The sequence below is a fragment of the Muntiacus reevesi genome, chromosome 20 (genome assembly GCF_963930625.1).
Source record: "Muntiacus reevesi chromosome 20, mMunRee1.1, whole genome shotgun sequence".
Lineage (NCBI taxonomy): Eukaryota > Metazoa > Chordata > Mammalia > Artiodactyla > Cervidae > Muntiacus > Muntiacus reevesi.
Window position 1 is genome coordinate 23,476,850 of NC_089268.1, and position 18,423 is coordinate 23,495,272.

General features: G+C 37.3%; 1 protein-coding gene across 3 annotated transcripts in view; it reads right to left on the reverse strand.

Moving 5' to 3' along the window:
- Nucleotides 1–528: 528 nt before the first annotated feature.
- The window catches only part of MMUT (methylmalonyl-CoA mutase), a 33,616-nt gene continuing 15,721 nt past the window's right edge, over nucleotides 529–18,423 (reverse strand). For all 3 annotated transcript variants that reach the window (XM_065912537.1, XM_065912539.1, XM_065912538.1), the window contains exons 7-13: nucleotides 14,875–14,986; nucleotides 14,091–14,206; nucleotides 12,070–12,185; nucleotides 10,324–10,455; nucleotides 8,808–8,955; nucleotides 5,925–6,092; nucleotides 529–990 (exon numbers count right to left, since the gene is read on the reverse strand). In XM_065912537.1, the coding sequence (XP_065768609.1) occupies nucleotides 862–990; nucleotides 5,925–6,092; nucleotides 8,808–8,955; nucleotides 10,324–10,455; nucleotides 12,070–12,185; nucleotides 14,091–14,206; nucleotides 14,875–14,986 (921 nt within the window). In that variant the 3' untranslated portion in view covers nucleotides 529–861. The remainder of the gene's footprint in view (nucleotides 991–5,924; nucleotides 6,093–8,807; nucleotides 8,956–10,323; nucleotides 10,456–12,069; nucleotides 12,186–14,090; nucleotides 14,207–14,874; nucleotides 14,987–18,423) is intronic.

Below are 18,423 nucleotides of genomic sequence, written 5' to 3' on the forward strand. Positions count from 1 at the left end.
AAGATAGGTATAATTATTTTACTTACATATGGATTATTTCTTCTGGTGTTTAAATTAATTAAAACCAAATTAAAGAATAGGACTAATCAAGGCTATGGTTTTTCCAGTAGTCATGTATGGATGTGAGAGTTGGACTATAAAAAAAGCTCAGTGCCCAAGAATTGATGCTTTGAACTGTGGTGTTGGAGAAGACTCTTGAGAGTCCCTTGGACTGCAAGGAGATCAGTCCTGGGTGTTCATTGGAAGGACTGATGTTGAAACTGAAACTCCAATACTTTGGCCACCTGATGCAAAGAGCTGACTCATTTGAAAAGACCCTGATGCTGGGAAAGATTGAGGGCAGGAGGAGAAGGGGATGACAGAGGAAAAGATGGTTGGATGGTATCACAAACTCAATGAACATGAGTTGGGTGAACTCTGGGAGTTGGTGATGGACAGGAAGGCCTGGTGTTCTGAAGTCCATGGGGTCACAAAGAGTCAGACATGACTGAGCAACTGAACTGAACTGAAGAAATAGAACTAGTCAAATTGCTTTAGGTATTGTTTAATTCTTAAAACAGAAAGTAAACGATTTATAAGAAATATTTCAAAGAAATACAACAATTGTTAAAAATAATACCTTTCTCTCGAGTTTCTGACAAAGTACTTAGCATGTATTATAGAGAGTTTTTAAGGATAATTTTAATTTTTAAAGTGAAACTGTACACACACATATAGCATGACAGCATTCTTGTAAGTCAGGTATTTTAATGTAAAGCTTTCAGGAAAGCACATATTAGGTGTTGAATAATTTGAAGACATGGCCTCTTTGATCATTACTGAAAGAATAGATTAGAAAAAAGCTAACCCCCAAACAGGATGTTATATAGACTGTTGCTTCTTTTCCAAACACTTCTCAATATCATCAAGCACTTGAACGGCAGCCTTTGGAATTCGAGTCCCAGGACCAAATACACTGGAAACACCAACTTCAAACAGAAATTCATAATCCTGTTGAAAGAATTTACTTTATTAATAGAAGAGACAATATTTCTATTTCAAGAAAGTGAACAAAAGGACAGTGAATGCTGTCTCTTCTTTATCCTCAGTGCCGCAAACTTTCTCATCTGGTACACTACTGGCATTTGGGGCTAAAAAAATCCTCCACGACTGGGCCTGCCCCAACCCTAACCCTTACACTCCAAGACATTAAAAGAATAAAAGACATTCTGCCCATTTCCCAAATACCTCAGTGTATTGATTGTGGTGGGAAGCTGTATGGTCCACCACCGGAGAACTTCTGGACCCTCAACCATATTACCTCACCTAAATTTTTACTATCTGCCATTACTTGTGCTAAATTTAGTATCACATTATAGGTTCAGATTTACAAGGCTATTTATTTCTTCAAAGGTGCTTTGTCTGCAGCTAGTGAACGGCAGTACTTTGAATCTGGCTTCATGCTGGAATTAGATTTTCCATAAATGAAAATTGTTGTTGTTGTTCAGTCACTCAGCTGTGTCCGACTCTGTGTGACTCCGTGGACTGCAGCACGAGAGGCATCCCTATCCTTCACTATCTCCTGGAGTTTGCTCAAACTCATGCTAACTCATTTGAAAAAAATTCTCTGTTGTTGTTGCTGCCATTTGTTAGTTTGTTTTAAACACAAAGTTTGAGTGAAAAAAGATTCCCAGGCACAAATATTGTTCCAGGCTTTAGATTGTTTTAACATCAGCGTATTTGGAGCTATATCAAGTTTAGGACATGCTTTAAAGCCCTAATCCTCATTCACTAGGGTGATCATATTTCCAAGACATCCTGGCTTGTGCTTACTATTGCAATATCTTTTTTTTCCATGAGTTTTTTTTTTTTTTTTAAGGTATAACTGACATTAGTTTCAGGTGTACAACCTAATGATTCAATATGTGTATACATTGTAAGATGATCACCATGGTAGATATAGTTAACATCTATTACCTTAAATAAGTAAAAAAATTTTGTGTGTGCACATATGAGTTTAGAACTTTTAAGATTTACTGAAAACCATGTAACACTGAGCTCTTGGTAACTCTCTTAGTTACTTAGTGCTTGAGGATTTCCCTGGTGGCTCAGTGGTAAAGAATCCCTCTGCCAATACAGGAGATATGGGTTCAATCCCTGGCTTGGGAAGGTCTCCTGGAGAAGGAGATGGCAACCCACTCCAGTATTCCTGCCTGAGATCTCATGGACAGAGGAGCCTGGAAGTCTACAGCCAAGGGGTAGCAAAAGAATCGGACACTGCCTAGCACCCAAACAACAACAACGTCCTCAGTCCTTGGTCTCTGAGTTACTCCTCAGTTACTAAGTTACTTGCTATTCTCTTAGTAACTTTCAAATATGCAGTGAAGTACTAGTAACCACGGTCACCACACTGTACATACATTCCCAGAACTCATTTGTTTTATAACTGAAAGCCTGTACCTTTTGGCCCCCTCTGCTCATTTCACCTACCCTCTACCCGCTGCCTCTAGCAACCACCAACCTGTTCTTTCACATACAAGTAAGATCATGCCATATTTGCATCTCTCTGTCTGACTTTTTCCACTTAGCATAAAGCCCTCAGGGTCCACCCATGTTGTCATAAATGGCAAGGATTTTTTTTTATGGCTGAATAATATTCCTCTGTAGATGTGTGTGTCACATTTTCTTTATCCATCCATGTCCATGATGGACATTTAGGTTATTTCCATGTCTTGGCTATTGTAAATAATGCTGCTATGAACATGGGAGGGGGTGAATATATCTTTTCAGGCTAGTGTTTCTGTTTTCTTCAGATAAATATCCAGCATTAGAATTGCTGGATCATATATAGCTCTATTTTTAACTTTTTGAAAAATCTCTGTACTGTTCACCATAGTGGCTGCACCAATTTACATTCCCACCAACAGTGCATAAGAGTTCCCTTTTCTACATATCCTCAACAACACCTGTTAATTCTTGTCTTTTCAATGACAGCTATTCTAACAGATATGAGGTGATATCTCAATGTGGTTTTGATTTGCACATCCTTGATAATTAGTAATGTTGAGTATCTTTTCATGTACCTGTTGACCATTTGCCATCTTTGAAAAAATGTCTATTCAGATCTTCTGCCCAGTTTTTAATTGAATTGTTTGTTTTTGAAGCACCCTTTTTAGTAGTATCCATTTTTTAATCTCAAAACTGATCACATGAGATGATAAATTACATGGTCGTGCTAATTATCCCCCAACTACTTCTTTTCTGTCTCTATTATTTCCTTGTAATATTCTTGTAATACCATAATTCTGTAGTGGCACTTTACATGTATTATTGCTATAAGCTCCACAGTGGCAATGGTTAAATCATTTTGATTAACAGCCATACATTAGTGCTCTCTAATTTAAAAGCTAAGAGACTTTCAGCTGAATAATAGCATCATTTTATATATTTACTGAAAACAAGTAATGAGAAAAATGCATGGGTGTTAACTGATATCATTATATTAAAAAAGATGCCCATATTAACACACAAGTGTGTCATTATAAAAAATGGTCCTTCATCTTTAAACTCATGAGGAAAAAGCACAGCAAACACCCACAGATGTTCTAGGTAATTTAAATATCCAGGGACTTCTATGATATATACGTCTTGAAAATGTCAGCCCCTTGTATTACAGGCCTGAATTTCTTCTCAGTTGGTTTTTTGTTTAACACCAAGAATATTTTGTATTGGGGTATAACCAAAAAGAATGTTGTGGTAGTTTCAGATGAATAGCAAAGGGACTCTGCCACGCATATACATATATCCATTCTCCCCCAAACCCACTACCATCGTGGCTAGCATCAATTTGTATTTCAATGCCACTACTTTGTACTGCCTAATTATTTTGGGTCTTACATTTTAATATCATGCCTAAGGGCTTAGGTATTAATATTATGGGCTCTAAAACCACAATACAGATAGAAGTTTTCCATAGTCAGACAGTAATAAAGAATTAAAGCCCTTTATATTCTCAAATAATAAACTATACTTATCAAAATAAGAGGCAAATGTGCTAACAAAAACAGTTTTGTGTTGACTAATAAATAAAAATTAAATAGTCACTCAGTCATATCTGATGAGCCACGAGGCTCGTCTGTCCACGGAATTCCCAAGGCAAGAATACTAGAGTGGGTAGGCATTCTCTTCTCCAGGGGATCTTCCCCATCCAGGCACTAAGCCTGGGTCTCCACCAGGGAACGAAACCACTTTTGTGCTGACTATACCACATTAAGTATTGCATTGTTAGAAAGAAGTAAAATACAGCTTGGTTGCCAGTCCCACATTATAACCAACCTCACAAGCTCATACGTATTTTCTCAATTCATAAGTAGTGTATACATTCATTATTTTATATTCAGAATTGTAACAGAAGGAGAAAAACTGTAGACATGGGCACTGGGTCATTTCACTGACAAGTTCCTGCTATATAGCAGTGGGGCCTTTGTAGTATGTACGGTCATATACTTAGGAGCAATCTCATATACAGTTCTTGTAACTCAATACTTTTTCCATTCTCAGTAAAAACACAATTTGATATTATTAAAAACTGGATTGGTAATAGACCCAGGTTATATCTTAACTATTTTAACTGATTGGTAGGGTCATATATCTGGGTCGGGAAGATCCCCTGGAAGAGGGATAGGCTACCCACTCCAGTATTCACAGGCTTCCCGGGTGACTCAGATGGTGAAGAATCTACCTGCAATGCGGCAGACCTGGGTTCAATCCCTAGGTTGGGAAGATCCCCGGAAGGAGGGCGTGGCAACCCACTCCAGTATTCTTGCCTGGAGAATCCCCATGGACAGAGGAGTCTGGCGGGCTACAGTCCATGGGTCACAAAGAGTCGGACATGACTAAGCGACTAAGCACACACGGCACAAGGTCACATATGGACAGCGTCCCTGTCTCCTTAATAAATTAATTATTGTTACCTAGCATCCACTTATCTTTTGCTAAGAGGATCCACATTCTTGTTCTAGAATCCACATCTCCGTTCAGCCATAATTTTCAGGACAGGCTGATTCCATTTATGTCTGAATTAGGTGTCTTTGGCTCTCAGAAAACTATATTCCAATTGAATTAGCTTCATTAAAAAGGGGGTTTTATAGGGCCGTGTAATTGATACAGTGCTAAGTCAGGGCAGCATTCAGGGATGGGGATATGGAGGAAATGAACCAGGCAGCAACTCTGAAACAACAGAAGCAAGTGCTACAGACTGATCAGCTAAAGGACTGACTTCACTGCCAGGGCGAGGGGCGTGCACGCCTTCCCTGGGGAGCGCTGACAGCCTCACTGTGTGTTCACCATTCTTCTCTATTCCAGCTGTGAGGTTTTATTACTTTAAGTCTTTCCTTTTCCATCAGTGCTTACTGAATATGAAGAAGACAGATCTCTTCTAGGTGACTAATTTGGAGGGAGGCAACTCTCTCACAGAAGCATTATATATTATTAAATTATGCATACTGAGGGCTTCCCAGGTGATGCTAGTGGTGAAGAACCCACCTGCCAATGCAGGTAGACCTAATAGACACAAGTTCAATCCCTGGGTCGGGAAGATCCCCTGGAGGAGGTAATGGCAACCACTCCAATGTTCTTGCCTAGAGAATCCCACAGACAGAGGATGGACTACAGTCGATGGGGTCGCAAAGAGCTGGACACGACTGAAGCAACTTAGCACGCATGCATGCATACTGAATTATAATACAGTCTAAACAGAAAACAACACTGACTACTTTTGTAGAATTCACTTAGTAGAAGCACTAGGAAATAATTTGGTTCTAATCTGGCTCGAACTCTGCAACACATTTTTAGAGAAAACATACAGTAAATTAAATAATTACATACAAACTACTGTTACTCAGCAGTCCCAGTACAGGACTAGAAAACACAGGAGATGGAAATACCTGCGGAGGTATCACTCCCCCACACATGACAAGAATATCTGGCCGGCCAAGGGCGTTGAGTTCCTTGATGAGCTCAGGAACGAGGGTCTTGTGCCCGGCGGCGAGGGTGCTCACACCCACAGTGTGCACATCTGCATCCACAGCCTGCTGGGCCACCTCCCGGGGAGTCTGAGCAGTTACAAAGTAAAGACGCAGATCATCGTTAATCCCAAAAACTGCTTCTAAAGTGTTATAACGACTTCAGCCGACAGCCCAAAATTTTTTTTTCTCATGAAAAATCTTGACTATAACTTCATATTTCACCATTCTCAAATACCACCTCATTCAATTGTTGCAAGAAATACCAGTGCTATGCCTGCTTCTAGCTCTACCATCTATCAATTAAATTTAAGTTATATCAAGATGAAGTTCCTCACAAAATCTTTAAGATAAAGTGGGGATATAGGCAAAATATATTATCTCTTCATTATAATTTTTTTAAAAATACATCTGTTGTCTTCATTACCAACATTAACTGAGAGGTAACGTGATAGGATCTAGAAAGAATTAAAGATTGAAAAAAAAAAGAATTAAAGATTGAACTTAAAATGCAACATAAAAAGTGAACCTTTGGATTAAAAATTGAATGACAAGACACAAGATGGTGGGCTACAGAGCACCAGGACCTTGTTCTTCCATGGAAATATGAAATTAACGGTAATATATGGAGCAAACTAGGGCTTCCCTGGTGGCTCAGATAGTAAAAGAATCTGCCTGCAATGCAAGAGACACACATTCAATCCCTGGGTCAGGAAGATCTCCTGGAGAAGAAAATGGCTACTCACTCTAGTATTTTTGCCTGGAGAATTCCATGGACAGAGGAGAGCCTGGCAAGCTACAGTCCATGGGGTCAAAAAGAGTCAGACACATCTGAGCGAATAACAATCTCACTTTCACTTCATGGAGCAAAATAACAGGAGAACTGTAGAAACTAGTTAAGGGACTATAGCATCCAGGGAAGTGTATAAACAAGAGAAGGGTTGGTTCAGGTGAGGCCATGTCTCTCATTTATTATCTTAGTTTACTACTGGGATATAAAATTATAAAGGATGTTTTCAAACATTCAATTATGAATTAACAAAGATCACATCTCCTTTGTTATGAGTCCATGACATTGCTTTGATAATGTACATGAATTTAAATCATTTCATATAAAAAAAAGTACCTACATGTCTCTCATGGTAAATATAATGTAAATCAAGACAGCTAGGAAGGATAAGGCCATCTGAGAAATCACTGCAAAATTATAAGCAGAAAAAATACTATAAAAATTTGTGAATTTTCTTGGAGTTTGGCAAGATTTTAAGACTCAAAATTTTAGTGCAAAAACAAAGGATTCTATATTCATTAATTCTTTCTTCCAATAGTCATGTACGAATGTGAAAGTTGGACTATAAAGAAAGCTGAGCGCCCAAGAACTGATGCTTTTGAACTATAGTGTTGGAGAAGACTCTTGAAGAGTCCCTTGGACTGCAAGGAGATCCAACCAGTCCATCCTAAAGGAGATCACTCCTGGGTGTTCATTGGAAGGACTGATGCTGAAGCTGAAACTCCAATACTTTGGCCACCTGATGGGAAGAGCTGACTCATTTGAAAAGATCCTGATGCTGGGAAAGATTGAAGGCAGGAGGAGAAGGGGACGACAGAGGATGAGATGGTTGGATGGCATCACCAACTCAATGGACATGAGTTTGGGTAAACTCCAGGAGTTGGTGGACAGGGAGGCCTGGAGTGCTGCAGTTCATTGGGTCACAAAGAGTCGGACACAACTGAGCGACTGAACTAAACTGATATTCATTAATGGAACCACATTTAAGAAGATCCCAAGGAAAGTCATATAACATATTGGTAAAATGTTGAGTCTGTGAAAAATATTAAATGAAATTAAAACCTTTTAAAAATGTGCATATTCTTGTTATTGATTTCTTAAAAATAAGGCATTTAATTTAAGCATGATTTGTTATTCATATCATCCATGCTACCAAAATTTATCAGATTAAAGTTCCATTTGAATAATTCAGTTCCATGCCTTATGTTTATATAAGTCAAACTGGAAATTATCAAATGTTGCAATTTTTAAAATATCAAATCTAATATTTTTATTAAATCAGTCATCAGAGTTCCACATGATTGTACCTTCAGCCATAGATAACTATAACTATTTTTTATAATTATTTTTTTAAATGATGCAGAATTATGGTAACAAAGCTGATGGTACTGAAAGACAAATTATATTTTTAGAGATGGTATTTGATGGGGAAATGAACTTTCAGTTATTTGTAAAATTTCTTTAGGTTCCAACAGCTGACAACAATTTTTTAAAATTCTTTTGTTTTATGAAAAAACATTTCCCAAAAGCTAACCACTAAATATTTGCATTATATTTGGTCACTATTTAAAATAAGCAAACAAATAAACTACAGCAAAGGGATAGCAAAGTGTGAGTAAGAAAGTAGAACGAAAAAGTATTCAACTTAGAAGACTGAAAGCAAACTAAATACATTGTATACAATTTATTTAATATGAAATCTAAGATTCTTAACAAAACTCACATTAATGTGTCAGACTCTAAACAATTTACATATTTATCTACCAATACAGTTTAAGGACACATACCCAGAAGTCTGGGCTAACTCTTTATCATAAGAATTTTTTCTAGCTTTTGTGAGCAACATCTTAAAATCCCAAACGGGAAAACTCTAATGGAAGACTCAATAAAGGCTGGGCCTCAAGAGTAAGGTTTACTTCTTCCCCAGTAAAAATTCAGGGAATACTCTTTAGTCTTCATTTCGGAACATATTTCAACAGATAACTGTTGAAATTCCTCCCAACAGTTTTCAATACCTGAAAAAGAGGACCAATATCCACATCGAAACCAAGGTCAGCAAATCCTGTAGCAATAACCTTTGCTCCTCTGTCATGTCCATCTTGTCCCATTTTTGCCACAAGAAGACGAGGTCTGCGACCTTCACGTTCCATGAACTTCTCAACCCTAAGGAACATTTTAAAATATATTTTAAGGCTTAAGAGTCCTAAAAAAAAAAAGACAAGACAGTTTAGTGTTAGCAGGTGTGAGTATCACTTTTAGAAAGAAACCTTCAGGACAGGAAATCAGTAAAGAAATAGCATCACAGACCTTCAAGATTATGATGTTACAGAAGAGTTATATTTAAGGGGCTAGCAAATAAAAGTGAGAATAAAGGCATTAGATACCAAAAATTAAATAAAATATAATAGTTATACCTTAATTGCCCAAAGGTAAGATAAAACTATAATTTACCTGCAGCAAATCTTTCAAGTTTATATAAAAATACCTAATCTGTTTATTCATATTTTATTAATATCTTTGTTTTACATCAAGAACTCAATTAAAGCCTGAATATGTTTACCATCTCCCACCCTACAAGAAAATTTGAAAGACTGTAAGCCTGTAACACTGAGAACATCACAGTGAAGCAAGAAGAGAAAACAACTTTACAACTTAAGACAGTCTCCAGAGTACAATATACAGAAATAGTAAAATATTAACTAAAAAATGCCTTCAGAATTATTTGTACATATTCTTGACTCACTAACTGTTTTGGACGGTCCATATCTCACTTACCATTCACAAGTGTGAACTCCTCCAAGTGGCCTCAATGTGATATCTTATGATAATGTATTATCAAAATAGTTGCTTGCTTAAGTCAATAAATGTACGCCCCAGATGAAAAAGCACTAAGAAACAAATTTACTTTTGTTAAAAGAAAAAAACACGTGCCATTTTGATGGCTTTCACCTTGGCTCTTTTGATATTTATCTCACATACGAGTAGTGACATAATTGTGGAAAGTTTATTACAGAGGTTGAGAAAGCCAGTCATCAGAAGCTACTACCCACACTACAGAAACATGGTCAGTTTATAGTAATTCATATTTCCAGCTCACGTTGGACTGTGTTACTTACTGTCAGTTCAGTAACGACTGATTTTAACCTATTCATAGAGGGCAACCAAATATTTACTTTCAAATAGGAAAAGCAAATATTTTATAATTGTTTGAGTGATTAATCAATGTAAATAAAAGCTAAGCAAATATAAAAGTGTACCATCTTAAGGAGATTGAAATCTAAGTCCCTGGAGGATGTGAAGCAATATCAACATTAATTAAACAAACATTTGCTTTAAATGAGAAACTCCTAAAGGGGACTGTGGTCAAAGTTCAAAATATTATTTTAGTAAAGCTACAGATTAAGGAGGAAAGTATAAGTCAAATATCAATATTTTCCAGTGGTATGTGAGAAAATTAAGCCCACAGTAGATACATGAGGACCGTGTTAACAGAAAAGATGGCATTCTGGTTTAAGAAATCTCACACATTACCTTTTGATAGCAAATGATATCTCTTTACTTTCTCCAAATTCCTGGCGATAGGCTCCACTCACCATACGATCATTAGCTTTATGTTCACCAAATACCTTTTTCATGGCATCTGTGATTTCTCCAACTGTACATCTAAAATATTAAATGGAGGTTCTGACAACATCACTATTTGGGGTATAATATTTACCTTAATATTCAATATACTTAGACATATTTTATTACTGCTGTCAAAAATAGGCTGTCAAAAACCTAAATCTGAATGCTCTTTACTGCATTCATGACTGCATCTTTCCCCAGAATACTTACGAAAAAAAATACTCTGGATACCTTTATACAATGTGATCTCTTTTCAACATTTGTCAACTGAAAAATGACCAAATGACCTAAAAACTACTAAAAGACAAGTATCTAAAGGTTACTGAGCAATTCACTGCTTAGCAATATAAATGGGCAAAGAGCAATATTCCCAGTGAGTATTTTTTTGACAAAAGTAAATCTTTTATTAATAAATAGCATATTTCATTTTTGTTTATTAATTCATTCAACATGTCCTGAGTACCTAATATGGGGCAAGCACTGGTAAATGCTAAAGATATAGTGATAAATACAACCAAAAACAAAAACCTACTCTTGTAGAGCATATCATCCAGTCAGAGTATACACACAGTACACTAACAAACAAATAAATAAGATAATTTCATATGGTAACAAGTACTATATGAAGACATTAAAATAGGCAAAATAGAATGAGGTGCTTGAGAAAGCTGTTTTAAAGCAGTTGAAGACAAAAAGATACAGCTTTTGAACTAAGATCTAAATGATGAGAAAGAGAAACTCAAGGGAACTTAAGAGGGAAAAGTGTTTGAAAAAGGAAATGCTAAATGCAATGACTGAGAAGTAGGAAAATACATGCTATGTGCTAAAAACAGAAAGAAGGAAATTGGGGACATTAATAAAGGAAGCAGGATAAGACAAGGTCAGAGAAGCAGGTAAGAGTTACATTCAGCCGTCTTACAAACCATAGTAAGACTAGGTTTTAATTTAAAAGGAATGGGAGACCACTGAAGGATTTTAAGCAGAGAAGTCATCTTATTTCTTTTAAGAAATTAAAACTGAAAAAAAACAAAAAAGTTACATACTATTCATTCTATCCCTTAAGCAGCTAAACAACTTAAAAGTTCATTAATTATATTAATTATATTAAGCAATAAACAATAAAAGCAAAACCAGTTTCTTTAGTGACATCATCATATATTGGGAGAAAAGATTTTGCAGGGTCACTTGCTTTTCTGCATGTTCTGTAAGGCAAAGGACTAACTGCCTTTACTCTAGACTAACTTTTCAAAGATGTCTACATAGTACACAGCTCAGGAAAAGAGAGATACTGTCCACCTTTGACAAAGGGCAGGTTTGCTTATTGTGAGCATAATAATGTCTTCCTATACTTGAAAGAACATCAAATTTGAACCTGTAAATCAGTGACATAGGCTTATTACAAGAGCTTCAAATGTCCTGAGCCACAGGGAAATACAGCTATTAATATACTCCATGCAAAATGGATGAATGTTTTTAAAACACAGATATTTAAGAAAAAAAAAGAATTAATTTTATTTTGGTTTCCAATTATTTTCTTTTAGGTTCATATGGTTTATAGAGTCAATCTCTTATTTAAGAGTGATTCTGAAAAGCTAAACTGGTCAACTTTTATTTAGTATTTGGAAAACTTCAAACTTACATATCCTTTACCTTGCTCGAGTTGCATCTACAGCAAGAGCAAGAATATTCCCATCTCCACTGGCAGCACAGGCAGTCAGAGCATCGAGACACCGTTCAGCCAAAGCCTGATCCCTAGTGGATTTGACCTTACAGAAACAGGCAGGGAAGGGGACAGTTCGTGTGATTAGAAAATAAATGAGATCAGACTATACACACACACACACACACACACACACACACACACACACACACACATCATATGGAAACTGTTTCAAAATCCTAACTTCAAAAGCAAAAGAAAAACAAAAAAGAGAGAGACAACATGTATCCAACATTTGGTATTCATTTCATTTATTCACTCCCTCAATGTTTAAGAACTTCCTAAAGTAATGGCAAATTCTATATAACACTGATAATTCGAAACAAGTAGGGCAATAATAAATAATAGTGCTGACCCTCCCAAGTACTTAAGAGATCAAACTTAGAAATATCTTAGTTATATAATACTTTAGTAGCTCTGGACCCAACCACATGCCTAAACAAAGTTACCTAAAATTCAACTTTTTACAAGTTTTCACATCTGTATGAGTCTAAAATATGATACTGCTTAAGATGCCACTAAAATTTTATCATATTTATAAGGAGAGGTGGATTAGAAAATTTATATTAAAGGCAAAGAACAAACCAAATCCATTATCATTACTGAATTTCTCACTGTTATCTAAAAATGTTATATTATCATTTATGGTAACTGCATGCCCTCAAGCTGTGAGTTTAAGAAAATTTAAGTACAAGAGAGGAAACAAGGAGTTTTCCAAATATAATAAATATTGAGACTTTTGTGGTCACTGGAAATAGAATGCTACATCCTAAATAACACTCTTTTAAAAAAAAAAGGCAAAAATGTGGGAGAGGAACAATTAACTCCTGAATGAGGGTGTAAAAAGAAATAATATTAAACATCTGCCATTAACTCTAATAGAAAAAACAAACGGAAGATGAATATTCTGCATATAGTCTAACTGGACAAAGTCTATTAGATTCTTAAAAGAATACTTGAACTGAGGGGGGGGAAGTGCTATCTTAATCACAAGGATAGTAAACAGAGAAAATCATTAAGGAACTTCAACTTTCCTGCCTTAGAAATAGCAGTAATTACTAAAGCCAGAGATTATGAGACAAAGTAGCTCCATACAATAGAAATATATAGGTTACAACAGTAAGAATTAATATGTTTTATCTATTTTAGTACTCCGTATACTTTGGTTCATCTCAGTAAGAAACTGGAAATAAAAAATTATACCAATACTCTAGTTCCAATCAAAATTAACATCTTTCATTCTAAATTATATCTTACTGAAACACTATTCATATATATTTGAAATTTTAAAAAAATTGAAAGCAAATAATTCTTTCATAGTAGTATCAGGAACACAAAAATAAATTACAGTGAGAAGACCTGGATTCAAATATGGACTCTGAACTTAACCTTGTTTTTAACTTTGAGCTGTATAACCATCTAAGCCTTACTTCAAATCAATAAATTATTGATTTCTTATTATTATGGAGAAGTTTTTAATAAGAAGGGCTTCCCTGGTGGCTCAGAGGTTAAAACATCTGCCTCCAATGTGGGAAACCCAGGTTCGATCCCTGGGTCGGGAAGACCCCTTGGAGAAGGAAGTGGTAACCCACTCCAGCATTCTTGCCTGGAGAACCCCATGGACGGAGGAGCCCGGTGGGCTACAGCCCACGGGGTCGCAAAGAGTCATGCACGACTGAGCGACTTCACTTTCACAAGTTTCACAGAGGCAGATTTTATGATTAAAACGGTGAATGTTTAATATCAACAGACTTAGATCTGAGTCTTGCTTAATTATTTATCCTGGGCAAGTTTCTCAACCTCCCTTATCTTTAGTCTCTTTATCTCTAAAATGCTGGGAAATAATACACACCTCCCATGGTGGTTGTAACAATAGAGCAGGACATGTGAGGGCATGGACAGTGCCCAGCATACCAAAAAAAAACACTCAAAATATGATACCTGTCATTACCTTCTTAAGTTTTTCAATCTGCTTATTACGCACTGAAGTATTATCTATTGCCAAAACATCCACAGATTCTTCTTTTTCCAACTGGTACTTATTTACTCCAACAATTACTTCAGAACCTGTCAATTTCCCAGAGGAAAATAATATGTAGAGTCTATTCACAAATAATTGTCTAACAGTAATGCTCTGATCATCACCTACTTTTCTTATAAGTTTGATATTTTTAAGTAGTATTCTTAACTCTTAATAGACATCAATAAAGATCAGTGAATACCAGTATGGCATAGGGGTAGAAGGGGAAAAGACAAGTATATATCAGAATATCTGTAAGGGAGGACTTTTATTATTCTCCCAAACTTTCCCAGAGCTTCTGACAAACTCTCTTCTAACACTACAAAATTAAGGCAGTAGTAGCAGCTACCATCTAAGATTTATAAGGTAGAAGATAAATGTGCAAGAGCTTTTCTAGTAGTTTAATTCCCTTACAGCCAACCACTTTTAAACAAACAAACAAAAACTTTAAAATTTATAAACGATAAACTAGAATTACAAACTCTGTTTTATAATGCCTCCAAATATACTTTATACATGTTTTCCCATGTGTATCCAGGCATGCAAAAATACAAACACAGAGATAGATACATATAGATTCATGAGAAACATTTTATCCAAGTTTCACTTATCCATAACTTTTGTTCTATTAACTATATATGCTATCTTCAAATAGAAATTAATATTTCTTTTTAAATACTGCATTTTACATAAAAGCTTTCCTACTTTGTCTTACCAGAATCTATTCTAGCTTGTCTTCGGGCAGCACATTCTTCAATTCGAAGCTTAGGTATTCCCTCTGCTACAGCTTTGGCCATTCCGCCCATCTCCTCAATTTCATTAATGAGCTAATAAGAAAAACACATTAATAAAACTAGAAGAGAATATGAAATATTTTAATAAATAGTACAAACATGTTATGCTATGTAAATACTAAAGTTAATAAAATTATAAATTATTTTAGTTGTAAATGTTTCTTGAGGAAAGAAGTTAACAAGAGCACTGACTAGAAATTCTGCAGCGCTAACAATACTGTGTGATAGATTTGAAAGTTGCTGAGAGCATAGATTTTAAAAGTTCTCATCACAAGAAAAACTATGTGTAGTAATGGATGTTAACCAAACTTATTCAGATAATTCTTTAACAATATATACAGATGAATGGATAAGGAAGCTGTGGTACATATACACCATGGAATATTACTCAGCCGTTAAAAAGAATTCATTTGAATCAGTTCTAATGAGATGGATGAAACTGGAGCCCATTATACAGAGTGAAGTAAGCCAGAAAGATAAAGAACATTAGAGTATACTAACACATATATACGGAATTTAGATAGATGGTGGCGATAACCCTATATGCAAAACAGAAAAAGAGACACAGAAGTACAGAACAGACTTTTGAACTCTGGGGGAGAACGTGAGGGTGGGATGTTTTGAAAGAACAACATGTATATTATCTATGGTGAAACGGACCACCAGCCCAGGTGGGATACATGAGTCAGGTGCTCTGGCCTGGTGGGCTGGGAGGACCCTGAGGAGTCGGGTGGGGAGGGAGGTGGGAGGGGGGATCGGGATGGGGAATACGTGTAACTGTATGGCTGATTCATGTCAATGTATGACAAAACCCACTGAAATGTTGTAAAGTGATTGGCCTCCAACTAATAAAATAATATTAAAAAAAAAAAAAAAAAAACAATATATACAAATATTAAATTCTTACTCTGTACACTTTAAACTAACACAATGTAAACATGCAAATTACATCAATTAAAAAGGACATTCTGTGTTTAAAAATCATTTAAAAAGACAACAGAAGGGGGGAGAGGACCCAAGATGGCGGAGGAATAGGATGCGGAGGCCACTTTCTCCCCAACAAATTCATCAAAAGATCATTTGAATGCTGAACAACTTCCACAAAACAACTTCTGAATGCTGGCAGAGGACACCAAGCATCCAGAAAGGTAGCCCATTCTCTTTGAAAGGAGGTAGGACAAAATATAAAGGACAAAAAGTAAGACAAGAGTTAGGGACGGAGACCCGTCCTGAGGAGGCAGCATGAAGGAGAAGTTTCCAAACAGTAGAAAACTCTCTCACAAGCAGGTCTGTGGGGAGTTTTGGAATCTCAGACAGCAACATAACCAGGAGAGAAAAAAAAAAAAACCCCACAGAATATGCGCCTAACTGCAACTGCCAGTGGAAAAGTAGCCCAGATACTTGCATCTGCCACCAGCAAGCGGAGGCTGGACAGGGAAGCATGGGCTGCATAATCGGTGCTTAGGCTAAGGACCGGGCATGAATGCCCTGAGGACAATCCGAGGGAGCTAACATGAGATGGCAACCCAAACTGTGGGATCTCCAGAGAGAGAAAAAAAAAGAGAACTTTACTGCGAAAGGCTCTAACGTGCAGACTGGCCTGCTCACACAACAAAGGATTGAGCAAATACCAAAGGAGAGCTAGTTGGCTGCGTACAGGCCCCTACCCCTCGCTGAAGGCAGAGAGCACGCGCGACAGCCTGAACCAGAAGGCAAGGGGCTGCTGCAATCTCAGCCCCAGAGACCAGCATCCTCCACCAAACTGAGCAGGCTCCCAGCTGCTAACCACGTCTTCCTGGGACCCTGGAGGCTGACATCTGCCAGGAGGGTCGCAGCGTGAGATCAACTCCCCAGAGGAGATACACAGCACTCCTCAGACAACGCTCTCGTGGCGCACCCAGGAAACCAAGCGGCCAAGACCGGGGAGGTGATTAAGACGCACAGCCCACCGGGAACAGTGCGCTGGCCAAGCGCCTGGTCGCCTGAGCTGCTCAGACCTGGGAAGGGCCCAAAACGCATGCCCAACCGAGTCTGTGCACTTGCAGGGTATTGCAGAAGGCGAGCGGCTGAGACCTGGGAAGCACATGCTGCCTTGAGCTGGAGCAAACCCAGTGTGTTGCATACACAGCAAGCACTCGCCACACACGCCAGCGATATTTGGTTGCAGTATCCCTCCCTCCCCACAACACAACTGAACAAATGAGCCTAAGTAAGTGACTAAGCATTGGAGCGGTCCTATAGAAATTGAGAACAAGTACAAGCTGGAACAAGGAGCTATCTGAAACTGAACTGACCCACACTGCCAACAACAGCTCCAGAGAAATTCCTAGATATATTTTTACTATGATCACTTTTTAATTTTTTAAATTATTTATTACTCCTTTAATTTTCATTTTTATAACCTACAATGACCTTGCAAAAAAATTAAAAGACCCTATTTTTAAAGCAAATTTCATATATATATTTTTTATAATTTTTATGATTGGTTTTGTTTTGTATTTTTAATATGTATTTTTGAGAATCTAACCTCTACTCTAGATTTTTAATCTTTGCTTTTAGTATTTGTTATCAATTTTGTACCTTTAAGAATCTAATCTTCAGTACCCATTGTCACATAGGGGTGTGATTACTGGCTTGATTGCTCTCTCCCGTTTTAACTCTACCTTTTCTTCCCCAGGTCACCTCTATCTCCTCCCTCCCCCTTCTCTTCTCTTCTCAGTTCTGTGAATCTCTCTGGGTGTTCCAGGCTGTGGAGAACATTTAGGGAACTGATTACTGACTAGCTTGCTCTCTCCCCCTTTGACTCCTCCTTTCTCCTCCTGGTCACTTCTATCTCCCTCCTCCCTCTTCTCTTCTCCATGTAACTCTGTGAACCTCTCTGGGTGTCCCTCACTGTGGAGAATCTTTTCACCATTAACGTAGATGTTTTATCATCTAGGATGTTTTACCATGTGCTATATGGATGGGGAAATCTTGAGGCTACTGTAAGAATAAGACTGAAAGCCAGAGGCAGGAGGCTTAAATCCAAAACTTGAGAATATTAGAGAACCCCTCACTCCAGGGAACACTAATAGACAAGAACTCACCCGAAAGCCTCCATACCTACACTGAAACCAAACTCCACCCAAGAGCCAACAATTCCAGAGCAAGACATACCATGCTAATTCTCCAGCACTGCAGGAACATAGCCCTGAGCATTAATGCACAGGCTGCCCAAAGTCACACCAAACCCACAGACCAAGTTCAATACATGAAACAGGGCACTCAAAGCCGGCGCACTGGGACAACCCAGAGGGATGGGATGGGGAGGGAGGTGGGAGGGGGGCTCGGGATGGGGGACACTTGTACACCCGTGGTTGATTCATGTCAGTGTATGGCAAAAATCATCACAATATTGTAATTACCCTCCAATTAAAATAAATTAATTAACTTAAAAAACCAAAGCAAAAACAAAATCAAGAAAAAAACAA